This window comes from Amphiprion ocellaris, chromosome 6, assembly GCF_022539595.1.
Source record: "Amphiprion ocellaris isolate individual 3 ecotype Okinawa chromosome 6, ASM2253959v1, whole genome shotgun sequence".
Taxonomy (NCBI): Eukaryota; Metazoa; Chordata; class Actinopteri; family Pomacentridae; genus Amphiprion; species Amphiprion ocellaris.
Window position 1 is genome coordinate 4,351,872 of NC_072771.1, and position 22,802 is coordinate 4,374,673.

Here is a 22,802-nt window from a genome sequence, read left to right on the forward strand (position 1 = left end):
TGTGTCTGACTGTGCAAATGACCAGTTTTCACATGTTTCAGTGAGATCAGGAAGAGACTGGCTAAAAGTTATAAAACAATTTTAAAAAGATAGGTAGGTTTCAGGTGTAAAATCTGGTATTACTAGTCATTATCGGTCAGGTTAGGTCTTAAAAACATGTCCAGATCTCAGTTCTTAGCTTGTGCAAACCCTGGTTTGGTGCACATCTATCCATAGAAACTACAGAATAATCGAAATGTGCTACAGTTATAATGGAAAAATCTCTTTGTCTAACTGTGCAAATAATCTTCTTTCACATGTTACTAGCACAACAGCCAGTGATATCAGTCTGTTGAATTTATTTCCAAAAACACAAAAAAAGGTTAGAGTTGATGGACAGGCCGTGATAACTAAGACTCTTCAGATCTGTGCTGACCAGAAAAGCATATCAGAAAGCGCTTCAATCAACTACAACCGCAGATGACCAACAACAGACATTTGAGGCTCAGAATTGGGTGCCAGCGTGAATCTGTGGACCCAACCGTCCTTTTATCAGGAGTCCAGGCTGCTACCCTTGGTGGGGAATGGTTTCTTGACACACTTTGGGCTGTTCAACACCAATCAGACATGGTTTGAGTATTGCTGCTCAACATGTGCATCCCTTTATGCCCTTATTTTACCATTTTCAAATATCTACTTCACTCATCATGAAGTAAAAGTTCTGTCATATGGACTTCAGAGGCCTCCAGAGGTCAGTTCATCGAAATCCACCTTTGGGATGTGGTAGAACATGAGATATGCAGCTGACAAATCTACAGAAATTATGTCAACATGGAGGACTTTGTGGGGTCCATGACATCAAGAACTGAACCTGCCGCGAAATAGTACTAGTGTGGTATTTCTAATAAAAAATTGTAAGTTAGTGTAAATATATATATATATATATATATATATATATATATATATATATATATATATATATATATATATATATATATATAAAATATATTATATATATATATATATATATATATATATATATATATATATATATATATATATATACACACACTACCATTTCAAAGTGTGTGATCAATTAGAAATGTCCTTATTTTTAGAAAGAAAAGCATTTTTTAAAAAATGAAGATCACATTAAATGAATGATAAATCCAGTGTAGACATTGTTAATGTGGTAAATGATTATTCTAGCTGGAAACAGCTGATTTTTAATGGAATATCTCCATAGGGGTACAGAGGAACATTTCCAGCAACCATCACTCCTGTGTTCTAATGCTACATTGTGTTAGCTAATGGTGTTGAAAGGCTCATTGATGATTAGAAAACCCTTGTGCAGTTATGTTAGCACATGGATAAAAGTGAGTTTTAATTGAAAGCATGAAATTTTCTGGGTGACCCTAAACTTTTGAACGGTAGTGTATATTTTTTATCAACATCTAAAGCTACCAAATCAAATAATGTGTGACCAGAGAAAAGACGAATCACTGTAACAAAGACAGTTCAACACAGACTAAGAACAACAGAAGTTTCACATTTATTATTCATAACGGTATTTAATAATTAAATGGGGTTTTATTTCTAGGTAAGAAAACATTGGTGACCTCAGAAATGAGACGAAGCTTGCGTGACAGTTTTTATGTGAACTTGATCTTGAAGGAGCGGCAGGTTCCCTCGTCACATCTCTACCTCTTTGCCCATCAACCTGCCTGCCATCTGTCTCCACTTTCTTTTGTCTGATTCCTGCATATTTGCCATAAATTGCCTCACTTTGCACATACGTCACTGCAGAGCTATTAAAAGTGATGCTGGGTGATAAAATTAAGCAAAATAATAATAAAGAAATTGACAATGAGAGCCAAGAGTCACAGTATTTCTGCAACCTGAGAATATTCCCACGGAACATTGTATTCTGTCTTTAGAGGTAGTAACAGTTCAAAAATAGAGCAATGGATGCATTATTCCAGGTGTGCAGAGGTTTTTCAGGTGCAGACGTACAGTATTCCAGGGGACATGTTGTACTTTTTCCATCTGTGATTTAGAGGTTAAATAATTCAAACGAGTTGAATTCAATGATTTACTGTGTTTGCCTTCTTCAGGAGGAGCCACTGTAATCCCAGATCAAATTTAAAATGACGTTGCACAGACACAAGATTAAAAACAAACCGGTGGAAAACTGATTTAACCCTGGTGTCGTCCTGCGGGTCAAATTGAGACGTTTTGAAGTTTGAAAATGTGGGGAAAAAAAATTCACAGTGAAATTTCTGATGTCCACATTTTCAACATTTTGGGGAAATTTTTGAAATTTATTTGGTGGGAAAAAAGAAATGTTAAAAAAATGTTTCTTTAAGAACATTCAAAAAAAAAAAAAATCAACCAAAATCCAGCAAAATTCGCTGGACTTTGGTTGATTTTTATGCGAATGTTCTTAAAGAAAATATTAGAAGTTTTACTGATATATATGTAAGCACTATAGATATTTTTAGGATTTTTTTGGAAAATTTTTTGTCATTTTTAAAAAATATTTACAAGAATTTTCTTGCTAAATTTGGGAGATTTTTTTTTCTAAATAAAACTTTTAAGGGAAACTTGTAAGGACTTATTGGAGTTTTCTTCCTGAAGGTTTTGCAAATTTTCAGAAATTTGGGGAATTTTTTTGCTGAATTTTTGGATTTCTTTCAGACAAGGAAACAATATTTTTGGTGCCCGTAAATGAAGACAATAGGAGGATTAACCATGACATTTAAAACTAAATTTAGAGAAACCAGATCTGCTTTAAAAGGGACCAAAATACAGTAAGACTAAAACAGATAAAATAGAAAACAGCCCAACATGCAGCCACAGCTGACTTTCACTTTTATTGCACTTTACAGTTCACACCTCCAGTCTCAACAACATTTTCTCCTGCAGTGGGTGTTAGATTTTAAATCAAGACCCGACAAACGGAATGAGACTCTTCCCGAACTGGTATAGATTTTGACAAAAAGCCAAAAGAACCCGTGAAGAAATTTAGAGTTCTTGTGCAACAACAGTTTTTGCACTGGAGCTCAATTCAGCGCAATTTAAAAGGATGTTGCCTTCTTGGTCCATCAGCTTCATTTCAAGCACAGCTATCGAAATAAAACCGTCTGATTCATTCATACATCTAAGCCCACATCATGAACAAATACACACAGGCTATTACAAACCTGTTGTTCTTGCAAGGTTTTGTACTTCGGCTTAACTCAGATAAAACTGAGATTCTTGTCAGTGCAATCAGCTGCTTCTCTGTTGGATAAAATCAAGTCTGTCGCAAAGAATGTTGAGCAGCAACACAACAAATTTCAAGAACTTTTCATCATCTTAAAATATTTCAAAAATACAATCTACAGAGAGCACTTTACAAGCTTTTATCTCATCACACCTGGACCACCACAACACCCTTTTTACCTGCCTGAACCAAAACTCTATTGATGAACTCCAGACTGTAGAGCTGCCAGGCTTTTCTCCAAAACGAAGATACATGATCATCTTGCAAGATTTTAATGATTTTGGTCTCTTTCCCAGCTATATATTTTTTTACTTTTTAGTACCATATGTGTGACCTAAAACTAAAGGGGACAAAGACTTCGCAGTTGTGGCCCTAAGGCCATGGAAGGATCTACCCAAAGAAATCAGGTCGGCTAAGTCAGTAACTGCTTTCAGGTCCCTTCTTAAACTTTTTATTGCTGAGTTTCACTATGTTTTAATTGGTCTTTAAAAATATTTTAGCTTTTCGAGCATTGTATTGGGCTTTTTATCCACCAAATTGCGTTTTCTTCTGTTTAAAATCTGATCACTCGTCTAGTTTATGTTGCCGCCTTGTGGATTTTTGGAAAGTCTTCTCTCAATAAAGATTACTATGAGTAACAACAATCACCCTGTGGTCTGCAGGTAATTGTGTCAGACTGATATATACCTTAAAGGTGGGATTTCATTGTAAATTACACTTTCAACACAGTTCCTGACAAATTTCCCCTTCATTAAGACATTCACAGAGATGTAATAGTAGACAGCACGTACATAGAAAGACACTAACAAGATATATTACTATCATTAACAATGGCAATGGACGTCAATGCAGTTCTACCTTTCTTATGAATACACTTAAAAATAAGACAATTCAAACAGGAATCTGATGTTACTCACTTCCATCCAGTCGCAAAAGCAGATAAAGTGGCTTCCTCTTTTCCTCAGGCAAATGCATTTTACCACATGGTTACAGGTCCCTAGAGGCCATAATTCCCCCACTTGTGTCTTTAAGAAACTTGGAGAACTTTCTCTGCCAATCTACTGCACAGAAAAAAGGTTAGCAACGTTAGCCTGCTGGGACTGAAGTAGCTAAGTGTATTCACATTAAATTCACAGTTTATTTCATAACAAAAAAAGACAATACAACTATTTCTTACATCGAAAGTTAAGTGGGAAAGTACTTACGTTTGTAGGCCAGGTGGTGTCAGTTTCCCTCGCCAGTTTCCTTCCGCCATTTTTTTCCTGCCGCGCAATGAATGATGGTACATGTATTTTAGTCAGCAACTGTCGGCTGTACACGTAGATTGTATGGCTGTACACTAACGGTCGGCTGCACACGACTTATCATTGCAAATTAATATTATTGTTCTTTATTGTTATTATTTTTAATCTATATTACACAGTTTATAGTGAGCAATTAATTATTTTGGACATAATATTTGCATTTTGTTTGTTTTTTATCGCGTTTACCTCTACTTCCTGTCACGGGTTACCCACCGTATAAAGCATAGGTAGGCCGGTTGCCATGGTAACGCTGCACCACACAGACAGCGGTAGAGATGGAGTACAGCGGGGCAGTCGGTCGTTTCCACGATTCTCTGTCAAAGTTTAAAGTCTACGAGGATTATCTGGACTCCAAAGTCACTTCAATGGATCTATTTTACCTAAAAGTGAGTCACTTTGGTAGAAACTATTCACTTTTAACTGCGTTTACCCACGTAACCCTGTTCTGTTGTACACTAAGTCAGAACCGCATTGACTCAGCGACAACTTTAAGGTTATCTTTGTGCATGTACAATAATGAACTTTATTGAAACAAAACTTTAAACTTTTAATAATCACCAACACCTCTTCTTAAATTCGGCCTGCATGAAACGATCCAATACGATCTCTTTACCAGTAAAGCATCACTTTTTCCAGGCATGTTGCTGTGAAGATAGTTGTAGCAGCTACCTAACGTCCCTCACAGATTTTCCCCGCTTTTTAAACAATTATTCGCCTTTTCTAAACTTAGAATGTGCCGAATTGAAGACTGTATCATTAACAATGTTAAAATTGTTTCATTTGTGTTTTACGAGGCCTGCCTCTCATGCCAGAGAGCAATTAAACACACTTGGCAATATATTGAATGGAGTTTGGCCTATGGTCTACGACGTTTTTATCAACTACTTTACCTAAATATAGTTATTTTAATTACACAAGTGAGTTGACTTTTACTGTTCTTGTTTAGTGTTTTCATTAGCATGCATTAACTTATTTTCATTAAAGCAAATTTTAGGTTTTGCCATGTGGAAGAAATTGTGTTGGTGTAGTGTCTTTATGTGGACGCTAGGTGGTAGTCACACACAGGTTTGACAAAATGGGGTTTAAACAAAGCAGATACCACCATCTAATCACTTTATTTAATAAGATAAAGAGCCTAACTAAATATTTATATCAGTTAACACACAGTCATAAGGTTTAAGAGCAGTAAGGACAACAAAAATGTTCTTTTATTCTCATCATGGGTCAAAATCATGTTTGGCTAAAGACCAAAACACATCGACTGTGTTGGTGTAAGTGATTGTCCTGTTGATCAAAGTCTAGTCCTAGTCTGTTATCTACAGTTAAGGCCAAAATTACTCTTACACATGTCAAATTTTGACTTAAAGTAAACTTTTATTTGGCAAACAACTGACAAAAACGGTAAGATGCTGTGTTTGAGAACAATAAATTCCAAGTGTTTTTGACTTATTTTATTTCTAACAAGACAATGTTGTGAAACACACAGCTGAAATGGTTACCAGAAACCAATCCAAACATTTTGGAGTTCAAACCTGAATCCCATTGACAATGTGTGGAGGAACTAACGACCAGAGTGATGCCAAAGGAAGTTTTAAACCTTTTGGACCTGGAGATTGACCCAAAAGGGGAACAAAATCCTAGTGGAGACATGCAGAAAGACTCTTAACAGTTATTCGAACTGTTTTATTGACGTGGTTGGAAATAAAGACTTTGACACTGATGACTAAAAAGGGGTATAAATAATTTTTTAATGTCTTTTTTTTGGTAAAAATTTCCAGAAAACATGAAAAACTTAAATGACTTTTGTGACTTTATGTCATTTTTAGGCGAAAAAAAACCCTATTGGTCAAGTAAAAATTCAAATATATTAATATTTTTGAGCTTAAATGTATCTATATCCATCTAAAAGTAAGGCAACTGTTCGGAGGAAATGTCAGGGTATTAGTTTGGAATACATTATGCATTTTTATGTCAACACGAACTATCTGAGTCACTTTTATACTTAGTTTGAAGACTTTCTTCAGGTCTTTGACTTTCCTGCTTGTGTCCAGCAGATGGCACACTTGCTAATGATATATGAAGCCGCTGTAGTGGCCACTGTTTGCACACCTGTGTCCACACAGAGAGGAGAACAAGTTGTATCTGAACTGATAATCAGCTGCAGTCAATCACAATCAGACCCAGTCGCCCTCGTGTTGTGACAGAACGCAATCAATCCAGGTCCTCTAACCTGCACAGTCGAGCTGATAAGGCCTTGAGTTCCGATAAATCAGCTAATTATAAACTTATTTCTCACAGATTATGTTATTTAGCTCTTGTCACAACTATCAGAAGAAAAGTGAAGCAGTTTAAAGGGTCACCGGGAGCTTGGCGTGACTGCAGTATTAGTCCAGGAAGAGGCAGCACATTCAAATAGACTCATTCAATGAGCCTTGAAAATGAAGACAATGATTTTCAGGCCAATTTTAGGACCGGCAAATGTCTGAGACTCATTTCTGGTGAGCCACATCAAAGTTGAAGGAAAATATAACTTTTCCTCTCGGGTGCGGACGCAGGCCCGGCTGCTGGGATTTGGGGTAAGAGGACATGTGGCAGGAGCTTTAATCTAACAAGCCGCGGGATTTGACAGCAAGATTTGGTTTTTAGATGAAGCCTTTATGGCCTGGCTTTAATGACGGCCGGTCTGCAAACAGTGATTGGAATAATGTAGCTAACAATCCCTGCAGACACACTTAGCACATGAATGGATCTGCGAATAGGCATGAAATCACACTAAACCCATAAAACCGAAGCAGAGCAGGTCATCACTTCCGCACTTTTTGGGCAGGGCAGTGAAATAACATCTTTAATCTACACAACCAGAGTAAGTCCTAAATCATTACTGGCTGACAACATTTCAAATTTCTCCCGTCAGTGCTCTGCGGTGATCGCCGAGCTGACGGGCCGAGTGGTGACAGCTGATGACTCCAGAGCTGAACATCTGAGGATCTCCAGCTTCTCCCTTCTCCTCGGCTGACTCCTCTCCTTTCCTTGTCTCTCGCAGAGCAGGGAGTTGGCCCGTAAGCTGGTGGAGCACGGCCACAAGGGCACGGTCCTGAGCAGGGAGGAATTTGTGGAGAGGAAAGCAGCTGCACAGGCTGCAGAGGCTGCAAAGAGCAACGCTTTCCACAACAGGGGCCGGCCAGCGTGAGTTAGCTCCTCACCAAACCCACCACGCTGCTGCATGACTAACCAGGGAGGCAAAATGCACGCCACCGAAACACTAAAATATAGCAAGAGTTTCTGATATATTCTGAAAATTAATTTAGTGAGAAGGTTTTAAGATCAAGAGGGGCGTATCGGATCTCAGTTTTTTGCTGGGAGCTCCGTGTTTGTCAGCTTCTGCACTTGTTAGAGGTAGAACGATTATTAGCCTAGTTGATAATCATGGCCGATATCTGGCATTTTTCCAATTACCGCTACTTTTATTGACCGATTTCTGATAAATGAAACACTTCAGGTCTGATGCAGCCTTCTACCTCTGTTTGTCGTCACTCTCAAGCAGCAAAAACTGAATAAGAAACGCAAACCAGGAAATTAGCTTCTGTCATAGTGGCTAACGGCTAATTAATCTAAAATAATAATTAATCTAAGATATGGACCTCACTGGGCAATAAAAGGGATAGAACACTGGCATTTTTCCAGTTATTATGAATCAAATGTGCTTCTTCAGGTTAGCTCACAGTGGCTACGGCTATGCTGACGGCTAGCAGCTAAGTTAGAAAGCAGCCATCGATTAACCTGAAACAAAGACTGGAAAACAATAATTAATAATGCTTTAAAATTTGAACCTTAGTGTTCAATAAAAATGATATAACATTGGCATTTGTCCAATTATCTGTATTTTTATTGGCCGATTATTGATGAATTAAATGTGCTACTTCAGCTTTGCTCACAGTGGCTAATGCTATGCTAACGGCTAGCAACTAAATTAGAAGGCAGCCACAGATTAACCTGAAACAGAATCTGGAAAACAATAATTAATCTGAGATATGGATCTCACTGGACAGTAAAAGTGACAGAACATTGGCATTTGTCCAATAATCAGTATTTCTATTGACCGATTATTGATAAATTAAATGTACTACTTCAGCTTTGCTCACAGTGGCTAATGCTATGCTAACGGCTAGCGTCAAAGTTAGACAGCAGCCACAGATTACCTTGAAATAGACTCTGGAAAGCAATAATTAATTTAACACCTGGACCTTAGTGGACAATAAAAGTGATAAAACATTGGCAGTTTTCCAATATTTGTATTTTAATTGACTTATTATTGATGAATGAAACACTTCAGGTCTGATGCTAACAACTAGCAGCTAAGTTAGAATGCAGCCACAGATTAACTTGAGTCTGGAAAACAATAATGAATAAAGCTTTAACATCTGGACCTTACTGGACAATAAAAGTAGTAGTACAGTGAAATATTAAGCAAACAACAGCAGGAGACAAACTGATGAATCTCAGTCGATCCCACATAGACAGAGGAGATAATTTAATCACTCCTATTTCTATTTTACATATTCAGTTGTAGTCAACCTTATTAATGAGGAAGTCTAGTTATGAATGACAGATTTTCTGCTATCACATGCTGTTAAAACACCACATTTAATGTTTTTTGGTTCCAAATATCTTGATTAAGAACAGAAACGTATCGGTCAGTGTTTAGTATTTGTGCTGTTGCTGTGTTTTTGTCGAAGTACAACGCATTTCCTGTTGCGAGGGCATGCAATGAGAAAGAAAACCCAGTCTCCATCTGCTGGACTTTGATCCCTGGTTGAACCGTTGTTGAGCAAAAACACCGGCTGGCAGCTTCAGTTGTGCTGCTGCAGCTGATCCTAAACCTCCTCTGTCTAGGGCCCTGCCCAGTGAAGTCTGATTACAACTGCTGGTGAATAAAAGGCTGCGGTTAATAGTACTTACACTGGGCAGTAACAGGCCGAAAATAGTTCTGAGTGTGTTTTTCAAAGCGGTGGAGCTGGTGTGTCGATAAAGAGGGCAGATTTTAGCCTGCTGTAATCTGGTAGGCTGATAGAAATAATAGGTGGGCAACGTGGGCGGTAGGTGGCCGGTGGTTAGAGATTAGTGACCACACGGTGCCTTTTCCAGGTCAGATGCTGGAATCTACTCCTTTTAGAGCGGTGTTTTTGTATGATTCCACAATTGCAATTGGAAATAATGCTATTAGCAAGTCTCAGAGGCTGCAATTTAGGATATATGAGGTGTGGTTGTTAAATAATGACACTAATCCTGCAATCCAATTTAATTTGAAACATTTAGGTGTTGTTTATGATTGCATATTGCTCCATGTATAAAGTGAGATTTAAGCATTTATGTTGTGGTTGGACTGACTTGAACCCAGTATTGTCATTTATTAGCCACACTGCTTGCATTTTGCAGCACATCTGACCCAGTGTTAAACCTGTTGTGTTCGTACTTTTACAAATTCATGCAATCTTCCTTGTTTGACAATTTTGATGGTGTCTCATGTTTTATATGCCATCAAAACATTAAAATCTGATACAAATTTAACTGGAAAAGCTATATTATAAATCTAAATCGGATCATTTCCTCAATTCTATGTATTGTAAAACACTAATTTGTTCCTGTTCACACATCTTAGAGCAGATTATCTGTCTTAGTTTGTGCTTTTTCACAAGCTGTGGTACCATGTTCGCACTTTTACTCGGTTTTAATGCAGGGAGCGACTTCTGGAAATGGCCCTCCCATACAATCACAAGTTAGAAATGGCAGCATATTGGTGTTTTTCCATTTACTTACCAAAAAAACCCCAATAGAATCAGAATTTTTGATTAGTTGGGCACAATACATGTTTAGATAGGCTTGTAAACTGTACAAAAACGATGGATGTAGTGACCAGCTCTGAAAAGCGAAGTCAATGTGGAAGTGCTTTAACGTGCAATACCACTGAGCACCACTAGGCACTGGCTCCAAAACACTGCCTCCAATGGACTCCCATTCAAAAATCATAATGAAAACCCAAGTCAATATTTTTTCTCAAGTTATTATGTCTTTTTTTGGGAAATTCCCTCCTCTTTATTAGAATTATGGCAGTCCATCTGACAATAATTCTATGTTTGAGTAGAAATAGCCCCTCAAAGTGCGCAATGTTTGGGGGCAACCAGGAAGTAGCAAAGTCGAGGCTTCAAAATAAGTTTACAGACCAAGGGGTGACGTCTTGGCGGCTATATCCATCTTTTATATAAAGTCTGTGGTACAATAAGCCCACGTCTACCCATAGTTGCACATTAGCTTAGCCGATAAAGCTATCACAGTCTCAAAAACACAGATTCAGGCTTTTTATGCTTCAGACAGTCCTGTAAACTTGCAGGATTGAACCTTTAGTTTCATTCTTCCTCTTCAGATTTCCAGTTTGGGGATGTTTGTCTGAATTACTCCAATATTACAACTTGTTAGGGTGCAGTTATGACTGGTTTTACAGTGTTTGAGCAGAGTTGTAGGTGAGCTGGTGTGCTCGAGCTGCAACAAACATGCACATGAAGATAGAGACTGGAACTACTTGGCTCTGCACACTGTAGATGAGGTGACAGTGTAGGTTTTTAGGCCACTTTAAATCAGGAAGGGATCGTTTTCATGGCTTAAACATGTAAATATGTAATTTTGATAGACAAAGATGAGTTTTAGGGGTTTAATTAATGTCTGGAGAGTGACTAAATGTGAGACTGGACACCTGTTTTAGTCCCTCAGTAGCTTATGGCTGACCATCAGGACCCTTGTGACTCTTTGCAACACAATGAACTCGCTCAATAAGCATTGGTAAATCAAATTGTCAGCTAAGATTTTTATTATATACAATATCTTTCCCTTTCTTCCTGTGATCTTGAGACAGGCTTTCTGGCTTCCAGATAGAGCAATCCTGTGGAAAATATGAAATGCATTTTTGGCTGAAGTCCAGCACCGTTAATCAAAGTGTGACAGGTCATAAAATTAGGATTTTTTTATAGTTGTATCCGGTGCAGTGGCGGTTTGAGCAGCTTATATTACTCTTTATGATTTTTACAAAGATGCGATAGATGGGAGCAGTTCATCAAGTGCATGTCCTGCATGAACAAGACTTTTTATCTGAACAAAGCCTACCCATCTGTTTAAATTCGGATGAAAAAACGTTAACGTAAACAAGCTGAATGACAGAACTAAAAACTGGAGTCCTCTGCAAACTGCCCCTCCTCAGGAAAATGATCACACAGATATTGTTCTCGCCCCTGATAAAGCCGTGTGGTTTGTGGTATCTTCTTTTGATGACAAGCCAGAGCAGACAAATAAGACCATTCACCGCACACACACAGACACACACACATGGTTTTGCAGTATCCAAACATTTACCTGCTAGGTGTTGAATTTGATTGAACCTTCAGATGCTTATCCAAACGTGCAGATGTCTCGCTGTTGTTCCCCCTCCTCCTCCAAGCGTCTGTGAACATCAGTGACACTGGTGAAATGGGAGACTCCACACCTGCGGTTACAGTGATATTAGGCCACAAAGCCTTTCATCTTGTCCCAACAGGATCCAGGGAAATGTTGTACGGGAACATTGGGATGTTATATACACAGTAGTCTGTTCCGTTTCCAAGATCTACATCAATGTGGCCCGTTTCAAAGGATGCGATCCTGTTTGTCGGGCAAGACAGTGTTTGGAATACAGAACTCGATACTTCAGGCTGATTTTTAAAGTCTTTTAGGACTCCAGCTGTAGGTCACGACACTTAGAATAAAGTCACAAAAGCAAATAAACACCATCGTAGTGTCCATAAAATCTTCCCAAACCAGCCATGCAGCATAATCTGCATCTCAGCTGCTGATTTTATGTTCTCTTCTCCAAAAACTGCTAAATTTGCTTTGTTCAATAGAGCTTTGAAGGGAACTTGGAAGTAGTATGTTGGACTGTGCTGTGCAGGAAGTATTTCAAAGATATGGCACCTTTATTGTAATTTTTTGTTACAGAAATGTGTGTATAGCACTGAAATACTACCAGCTAGCCTTACATGTCTGGTCTGATGTGTGACGTAGTTTATTTAGTCACTATATACTAGTAAAAAAAGTACTATTTTATATAATAGTATCAATATACAATACTATTATATGTGTAAAATAACAGAAAAAATGCATGAATTTACATGTTAACTCTTTTAAAAAAACAAGTCAAAATCACAAAAATAATAGAAAAAGGCATGAGTTTAGATATTGCAAAAACAGGCCAAATCTGTAAAATAATAGGAAAAAGCATGAATTTAGACATTATCCCTAAAAAACAACAGAAAAAGCATATATTTAGATGTTATCCTTCAAAAAAACAGGCAAAACTGTAAAATAACAAAAAAAGCATGATTTAGATGTTATCCCTCAAAAAAACTGGCCAAAACTGCAAAATGATGGGAAAAAACATTAATATAGATGTTAACCCTTAAAAAACATTCCAAAACTGTAAAATAACAGAAAAAAAGCATGAATTTAGAGGTCATTCCTTTAAAAGAACAGGCCAAAACTGCAAAATAATGGGAAAAAAGCATGGATTTAGACGTTAACCTTTAAAAACAGGACAAAACTGTAGAATAATAGAAAAAAGCATGAATCGAGATGTTATCCATTTAAAAAAACAGGCAAAATTGTAAAATAACAGGCAAAAAGCATGAATTTAGATGTAATCCCTTAAAAAACAGGCCAGAACTGCAAAATAATGGGGGGGAAAAAAGCATGAATTTAGACGTCATTCCTTAAAAAAAAAAAATAAATAAATAAAAGGCCGAAACTGTAAAATAATGAAAAAACAGCATGACTTTAAACATTATCCCTTAAAAAAAAAAAACCCAGAAAGAAGCATAAATTTAGACGTTATCCTTTAAAACGTCTTAAGAAAAATACTACTTTATTTAGGAATACTTCTCATTTTACTGTTTTATATTAGACAGTTTTTTTTCTTGCAAACAAGAATTTGGTGGTTTTAGGAACCGCCAAAGAAGTTTTAGCTACAAATGTCCTGATGACGTTTTTGTCCCCGATCTAATCCAAGTCATTTATTATTTAATGTGAGTTTCATTTAGCTAAATAAGTTATTAGGTCATTTAAGCGACTGTTTCAGTGTTTGAGTCCAGGTAAAGTTCTTCATTAAACGGGCACTAGAGCTCATGTTTTAAATCAAGTCAGAATCTGAGAAAAATGTATTTTTACATCCTAGTGGCCACGTTCGTCACATGAATCATGTATTTTTGGCCTAAAATAGCAATATCATCACATAACAAATATCCATTGTACTAAGTTTGCAGGACAAATGAATCGGTTACTAATATACAATGCTACTTTTATTAAGAATCTTTAAAATTTGCAGCAAGTAAAGAAAGAATTGAGCTTAGGTTCATAGTGATACCAATAAGTTTTAGCAAGTGCCAAAGGAAAATCAACAACAAATCAACAAGTTTTGATAACTGTGGTTTCCTACTCAAGCACAATAAATATTTGGTTTATCAGATTATTTAAGGTAACAGGAATGAGGATAGATTTCTGTCAAATAAGGTAAAGAAAAATCATATTTACTGATGTGTGTAGTCACCAAATACCCATTCTGAGCCAAGAAAAACCTTAAAACCAGAAGTTATTTTGCTGTACAGTAAGGCATGAATGAAAACTGTGCTGCTCTACTCTGAGAGCTACTTTCCAGTGAATATTTCCTCTTCTGTAGATATGTTTTCAGCGGAGTATTCCTTTAACATCTAGCAGTACAAAACCAAACATTGTCTTTACCAGATGCATGTGCCTAATGATTGTTAGCACCATAAGTGAGCAGAGTTGTTTCGCTTTTATAGCCTCTCTTGTATTGAATCTGACAGGATCCGTGTCGAGAAACAATCAGAGGAGCTGTTTAGTGCCAGGTTTAAAACTCTACCTGTTTCCCATCTGCCAGGGCCATTTGAATGTTTTTTGTTTTTGCAGTACTCAAAATATTAGTCCCAAAATATCCATTCCTGGCTCTAATTTTATGTGCTTGTTGCCAATATCAATTACCTTGCTTTTCATCAGCGCTCTCCAGTAGACAGATAAAACAAAAGCTGCGTTAATAATTGGCCGTTTCTGGGAAAGACATCACCCATAACTTTTCCAGTCTGTTATTCTGAGCTGGTCGAGCTGCGGCAAGTGTTTTTTTTAATCCCCTCCAAGGTAATTAACAGCAGCGTTGTGTTATTGCAAAAAGAAAAAACTTTACATTGGATGTGATCCCGCGCTAAGTAAGTGAAACCTTACAGCAAATTAATGTTCATTCTTTAGATTAAACTTAATCCTTAAGTAATCATCGGATACGTCTGCCATCTTTGAGGTTTTCTCACACTTTGGTCTGTAATTATGTGACCTGAGAGTGAAGTGTGAGTGAAGTATTTTGGTACATTTCACCTGCTGTTTGGATTATTGCTCCGCTGCCAACAAACCTCTAGGCAACTATAAGCCAACATATTTTTTTTTCTTCATGTGTCCCTTTTGAACTAATTAACAGCTTTCACTGCTTTCCCACACTTGGATATTTGACATCTTGCAAAAGACTTTGACAAGGCAAGGGGGAAAAAAAACAACAAAAAAAAACAGCGCAGCATTTACAGACTTTTTCCATCAGAAGCGGCAGGTTTTGAGCTCTGTTGAAATGCAGATTGCTCTTTCCTCTGTGGTTTTCTGATTGGACTTCCACCACGCTGACCCCCTGACCTCCTGTTATGGTCGCATTGTGAAAACACGGGCCTCAGGATGCAAAGTACCACCTGCAACGTGGCCGAGCACAATCAGTACCACGTCTGAAAAATGAGCCGGGCCACAAAAGCTGGCGGCAACGCGGTAAACAAACTAAATGTGGCTGTTTTTCAGCTCACGAAGAAGAAAAATCCATCAGCTAAAAGAGGAATCCGTGTATGGTTCGCTCCTTGGTTTTTGTTTCAAAATAAAATCTAACAAAAACAATAAACCACGTTATTTTTTTTGTGTGTTTTTTAATTTTTAAAACCTAAATGCAGAAATGTATTATTTAACTAATGAAAAAAGCACAGTGTTGGATTTTTGCTCTAGCTTTTTAAACCCGAAATACAAAATATGGCTGTTGTTTTTAATTTGTTGTAACACCGGAAGTCGCCGAGGAAGAACAGTTTTGAGCTGGTCTGGACCGCAAACACATATCAAGAATGGCTGTCTTCGAGCCCCTTTCCAATTTCATTTGCAAGCTCTTTGAGAGTGGCAAAACCCTTGCATAAATCAGCAACACTTTGCGTTGCCATGGAGCTCCACATTGCTCTATAATGAGGTTCTGCATGGAGAACAATTTAAGAGGACGCAATCATGTGTCTGATGCTGATTTGGAGAGAGCTGTAATTTGTTCTGTTAACCAGATATGTTATTTTCAGTGCCATGTAGAATGTTACGTTTCGCTTCTGTGTGTTTTACAAACAGGTCCGACATGTGGACGAAAGTTGATGACGGGATACTGGTCATCTATTGGTGCCGCTGTTCCAGGTAGAAAGTCAGTAGTTTCCGTCTCCAGATGTTTCGTCCACAGATTCGTCCAGACCTGGCTGTGTGTGAAATAAGATGGAAACGATGTAATCCTGCAGTGAAATTAGAGACCACAGTCTCACTCATTGTCATACTTCTATTTTTTAAAATATTGTCAGCAGTTGGCGTGGTCTGAAATGACGGTTCGGATGTGGATGACTGAACGTGTTTTTATTGTTTTCTGAGTGACTAGTTTTAACAACGTGATCTCAGTTTTTTCTGATGTATTTTATCAAATCAAGCTGATGTTCTGCTGCGTGTTGTTCTGATGTATTTTATCAGATCCAGCTGATGTTCTGCTGCATGTTGTTATGATGTATTTTATCAGATCCAGCTGATGTTCTGCTGCGTGTTCTGATGTATTTTATCAGATCCAGCTGATGTTCTGCTGCGTGTTCTGATGTATTTTATCAGATCCAGCTGATGTTCTGCTGCGTGTTCTGATGTATTTTATCAGATCCAGCTGATGTTCTGCTGCGTGTTCTGATGTATTTTATCAGATCCAGCTGATGTTCTGCTGCGTGTTCTGATGTATTTTATCAGATCCAGCTGATGTTCTGCTGCGTGTTCTGATGTATTTTATCAGATCCAGCTGATGTTCTGCTGCATGTTGTTCTGATGTATTTTATCAGATCCAGCTAATGTTCCACTGCGTGTTGTTCTGATGGGAGGCTGCTGAGGCTCTGAGTGTTTCTGTGAACAACCCCAGTTAAACCTGAAGTTCTGCTCTGGATCTGTTCCACTGAACTCAGACTAACACACAGCAGTGGACGAGCTTCTATGTTGTGGGTTTTCTTGTTGAGACAATAATTAGTTTTCTGGCTCGTTGTTAACCAGGCAGCCTGTGTTAAGTTGTGATGATCCCCAGTTAACCTGGACATGTTTCCTGAACAATCACCAGGTGTTAAACATCTGACAGGATGACAAAGATCTATGTGGATGAAGGTGGATGTTTATGAGACTGATCGGGGATATGATGAGTCAGACTGTGGTCTCTTATTTTATTGCTGGATTCCATCGTTTCCTCTCACCGTTCATAAAAATACGTGTTTCTTATTTCGACCAGCACATTTCTTTTTACTGTCTGTAGGTGATATTTACATGGATATAGACTTTATGAAGTAGTAATGCTGACGTTTATCAGCAAGGTCTTCTTTATCTAGTATCTTTACTTCACACACAGCCAGGTCTGGTCAGGACGAATCTGCGATGAAACATCTGGAGACGGCAAATATCGACAGTTAACCTGATTGTCAGTTAACTGAAACGGGTTGGAATCGCCAGAGCTCTTCACATTTTAATTCTTAAAAATACTTACTTGGAATATTAAAGCAATTTTGTTCACACTGAGATCATGAGCTCTCAGTGTGATGCATCAACTCCCTCCAAATAAGACAAACAAATCCATGTCTTTGCTGTTTTCACAGCATGTGGTGCGGAGTTTGGGACAGAAGTGAAATCAAGTCGCCACGAGTTCTGACTTTGATTTCCGGTTCTGCCGGTAGCTTCCAAATGGTGCCGAAGGGAAAAGGCTTTTTTTGTTTAAACCTTAAAATCGGTAAAAATAAATAAATAAATAAATAAATAAATAAATAAATAAATAAATAAATAAAAAATCCCGCGTTTTTTTCCTCTACTTTTCCTTTTTCAAATTTAATTTTTCAACACAAACAGAAAAAACAATTATTTTTTTTTGATTTTATTTTGAAATGGAAAAACCAAAGAGTCAAAACCATACACGGATTCAGAGTGAAAGTTTAGTTTAGATTTGCATTTATTTGTGCCTCTTTTGTGTCCAACATGTGTTCTCGGGTAAAGAGTTTTGCACCTGCATGCTAATCCTCCCGTGGCACCGGGTAGCCATGCTGTTTAGGGAATGCCTTTCGCCTTCTCTGTGGGCCTTAACCTATGTCTCCCAAGGCATGTCTTTTTTCACAGCTCTGTCACTGCTCTGTGTTTTCTCCCCCCTCCTTCCTCCTTCCTTTCTCTTCTTTTCAACCTCCCTGTGCTCTCTTGGAGACCTTTAGTGCCTGCAGGTGTATAAATAGAGCTGTTTTCAATTAAGGAGCTAACCTCGCCTATAGCGTGCATCTGATCAATGAATGCCCCTGCACCTGTGGTAATAAAATACCAAGGGAGTGGAGATAGTGCGGTGAATGCTAATCAGATGTTGCCCCGTCTTTTTTTTTTTTTTTTTTTTTTTTAAGGACAACATGCTCCTCCTGACAGCTTGGCCGTGAAAGGCAGCGAGGTGGAGGAGGATCACAAAAAGACCAAACAAAAGACCCGCTGCTCTCATCGGACATAAGTGAAATTCAATACGTGATTGAAAAAGGAAACTTGGATGAATGGGATGCTTAGTCACTTGTGCGGTTGTTTGGTTAGCGGGGGAGCTGAGCGGCCGGTCAGAGTCAACAAATGGTTTCACGAGTGCTGGGTTCTGATAGCTGGTTTCCGTTCTGGATTCGGTTTCCACCTGAATTTGTTAAGCTGAGTCTCGTCCAAGTGCTTGATTTCAGCAGAATACATCTTGTTCTTTTAATGAATCCTCCCACCTTCCCGACCTCTTGCCAGATGTTGGAAGTCAGTCCGGTGCAAATGGAACACATCCATACTGGAGATCTCGGTTGTTTTGCGTGGAGAAACATTTGATATGAAGCGAGAGACAAACAAGAGGAGCAGGGGAGCACTGCTGAGCAGACGTGAGGCCTCCGTTTCCTCTCGGCTCTGGCTCCGGCCCAGAAGTCCATGTCAGCATATGTCCTGACCTCGCGTGCTCACGGCAGCCCGGCGAGGTTTCCATCAGGCTCCCCGCGATCTCCCCGCAGTCCAAACCACAGCCACGCTCATTGTCCATTGTGCTGCTCCGTTTTTACAGTCCGCCTCAAGAATTCTCCGCTCCCTAACTCTCTACTCTATATTAAAAGTGAGCTATCACCGGCGGTGCCAAGTAAAACCAGCGCCATGAACACGCACAGCGAATACATTTTCACTGCGGATCCAGCCTCCAGATGCTTAGCAGAAATAAGATTGTGGATGTGACTGACATGAGAAGCCTCACAAAGCTGATCCCAGGCTCATTTTTAGCGAGCCAAACCCCCGCCACTCTCTGCGACTGCTACTCTGGCGAGGGCCCTTGGGCGACGAGGTTTTGCAGTCTCTATTACATGTGCTGTCAAGCCAATTGCCTTCCTTGCACTTTGTGATTTTGGACGGGTGTGTAAATTTGGAGCTCTCCCTCCTTGCAAGCGTTGTCCAGAGCCACACATCCTGCCAGGCTTAAGCTCGCCACGACAGCCCACCATGCAGAACTCGGATGGAAATGTACGCCGGTTTGTAACCAGCTGGTGCAACAGATAATAAATAAGAAGCTGTCGTTTCACCTGGATGTTGTAGGCGTCCTCCCATATTTCACATTAATGAAACATCTGTCCTCGCAACCTTTAGCACACCAGAAGATATATAGCGACATATTTTGACAAAATTATGCTAACTCAAGCTCTTGTTAGCATTTTTCTGCAGCTTTCAATCACATTTCAGTCACAATAACATTTTGTTTAGTCGTGGTCTGGTGGCTCTAATAGCACTGTAACTAATATATCAACTTTAGCTAATATAGAGCAACTTTAAATCAGTTGGAGCAACTTTAACCAATAATATCAATTTTAACTAATATAGAGCAACTTTAATTCATAGACACTACCGTTCAAAAGTTTGGGGTCACTTAGAAATGTCCTTATTTTTGAAAGAAAAGCAGTTTTTTTTCAATGAAGATAGCATTAAATGAATGATAAATCCAGTCTAGACATTGTTAATGTGGTAAATGACTATTCTAGCTGGAAACAGCTGATTTTTAATGGAATATCTCCATAGGGATACAGAGGAACATTTCCAGCAACCATCACTCCTGTGTTCTAATGCTACATTGTGTTAGCTAATGGTGTTGAAAGGCTAATTGATGATTAGAAAACCCTTGTGCAGTTATGTTAGCACATGGATAAAAGTGTGAGTTTTCATGGAAAACATGAAATTGTCTGGGTGACCCCAAACCTTTGAATGGTGGCGTATGTGCATTTATAGCTTCCATTAATATGCATTTTTTTCTTAGACATAAGATGTCCATGTACATATTACATGGTAAAGCTAAGTATAATTGCAATCTCAGCCAAACTTGAATTTTATCCCCTTGCTACGAAGAAAAAAAGAAAGATTTCCCAACAAGCCATCTGCTCCAATACAACTAATTGTGACCGTTCATGATCTGTATTTAGAGTAGTGGTGGGAAGCAATTTAAAAAAATAATTAATTACAGGATTTTTTTTATCAAATAGCAATATTTGAAACAATATGCAAAGTTTTTCAATTCAAATAAATTTTGGTTGACGACTGAATCATTGAGTAGACATACATGTGAACTTAACAAAAATGTTAATTTCGTTTTTATCTGCATTTTTCATCTACTACATTCACAGATTACTGCAAAGTGAAATTGTAGTGATAATATTCAACATTTTAAGACTTTTTGTAAAGTCAAGCACTTCCAATTTCTTGAAAAGTGGCCTATTATGGGATGGCTACACCGTTAGCCGGTACCAGGACCATCGTAGCTAACGTTAGCTCTGATGCTAACAGCAACATGTTTTGCATTGAGGTGATCAGAAAACTCTTTATTGCACAATTTGCACACAAGTACGCTTTTATCCAAGCTGCCATTGGGAAGTTTTTTTAAAAGAAAACTTTTCGCCCAACAAGCTCAATGCGGTCTTGTCTTCCTTCACGGTTCACCAAACTTTCTTGACATCACTTTGCATCTTCTTCACGGCTGGAAAACAGACTTTAGGTCCATTACCGCCACCTACTGGGCTGGAGTATGCATCAGTGTTACCGGTGTGCCAGAAATTAGGCAACTGAAAAGGTGCGAATAAATGCATTGTTTTTTCTGTAGTTAATTAATCAAAATTAAAGTCCCGGCCCAAATTTAAAGTGATATTAATGTTCTTTTTTCAGGATAAATTGAATTACAAGTATAGACAACAAAGAAAAAGCAAACCAGTAAAATAGTCACATAATGTCATAATTTTCTCTGAGCTCTCAGTTTGTTCAGTTGCTTTAAAACAGAACTTCTGCCAGCATTACTGGAGTTTTCAACATCTTAGTTGATCCTCCCATTGAGATAAATTTAAAAAACCCATAACACAGCAGGAACTCCTATTTATTTTAATGTCCTGATCCAGTTTTTTTTTTTATCCATGATCTGACTTCTTTATTTTCTGGTTTTTGCCTATACTGAATCAACTGGATATGTAGATTCTTGTTTCACAGACCGGAGGTTCTTTTCTCATAAATGATCTTTCAAGTCAGACACCATTTGAACCACAAAACAGACACATTTTATTTTGGCGTGCAGTTACTCATGGAGTTAACATTTATTAGCCACAGCTGATTTGAGCTGCGGGTGTTTGTCATTTCAACCACTGATGGTCACGGCTAGCCACAGCTAAAAATAAGAAGCCGCTACCGGAAAACTGGTCTTGGGTAACGAGAAACGAAGTGTTAGCATTCCGGCGTCTTTAGTGAAATGTTTGCACTGTAGTAAAGGAGATGCAGAAGATACAGAACAAGTTTATGCTAGGAAACAATGAGTGACCTTTAGCAATCCTTAAATTATTTTTTTGCTCATATTTCATAAAAATCATGATGCAACTATTGAAAGAATCTAATATTTTCAAGCAAAAAGGATCTTTGGGAGGTCCATTAGAAGAAAAATGATTATGTTAAACCATCTCACTTCTTTTATTTTATGCAGAAAGAGCCAAAAGAGGCCCAAACACTCAGATACTCTATACCATGTATATAATGGTGATTCTGACCATCATGCCATCTTTAGATCTAAGCGGTCCTGCTGTAATTTCCTCCTCTTTACATCCTAGGGACTCTCATTTATAATGACCCTCTGCAGCAGTGACTTTCTGAGGTTTTTTTTTTTTACCTCTCACATCCTGTACCCTCAGACTCAGTCGCTCTCTGATGTTTGATCGTACTTGTATGTGATAGAAACCTTCTGTTTTTACCCACACCCAGCGCACTATAGCGCAGTGCCCCTGATGATGGGGAGGAAGTGGTTTCCACATCATATAGCTCTTCCCATCAGGCAACCAGGCTTTAAAGCAGCACTGTCATCTTCATCTTTGTACTTCTGCTTTGTGCTGTAGACGGAGGATCATTACGACTGATTGAGCGGCGCGTAAAGCTTCTCCTGAGGCGAGATCTGTAGGACAAGGTCTCTGATCTGTGGTTTAATTGTTTTAATTTGTTTTGTCCAAAGTTGCGGAGACGCTTCCAACTCCCGAGTAGCTGCACCGGGATGTAAGCAGAATAAGAAATAGGCCTTTAAGAATGTTGTTGCTAAGGAAATTCTTGGCTAATTACCACTTGAAATGGGCTGAAAAATACTTTTAAATGATTTCATATGTGTTGCTTTGGATTACAATGTAAGCTAATGAACTGATGAGGAAGAAACCACACTGCTGACATGCAAAAAAGACAGTCGTTCAGGGATAAGAGCTGCTTCTCACATTGGAGTAGATTTTCTTTTTACATTACAGCCGTACCACTTTTTCTCTCCGTGGACCACGATATCTATCAACAGCGTACAT

At 38.4% G+C, this 22,802-nt stretch overlaps 1 protein-coding gene across 3 annotated transcripts in view; it reads left to right on the forward strand.

Annotated features, from left to right (window-relative positions):
* The first annotated feature begins 4,802 nt into the window (after nt 1-4,802).
* The window catches only part of cfap299 (cilia and flagella associated protein 299), a 131,516-nt gene continuing 113,516 nt past the window's right edge, over nt 4,803-22,802 (forward strand). For all 3 annotated transcript variants that reach the window (XM_023266035.3, XM_023266037.3, XM_023266036.3), the window contains exons 1-2: nt 4,803-4,934; nt 7,592-7,734. In XM_023266035.3, the coding sequence (XP_023121803.1) occupies nt 4,824-4,934; nt 7,592-7,734 (254 nt within the window). In that variant the 5' untranslated portion in view covers nt 4,803-4,823. The remainder of the gene's footprint in view (nt 4,935-7,591; nt 7,735-22,802) is intronic.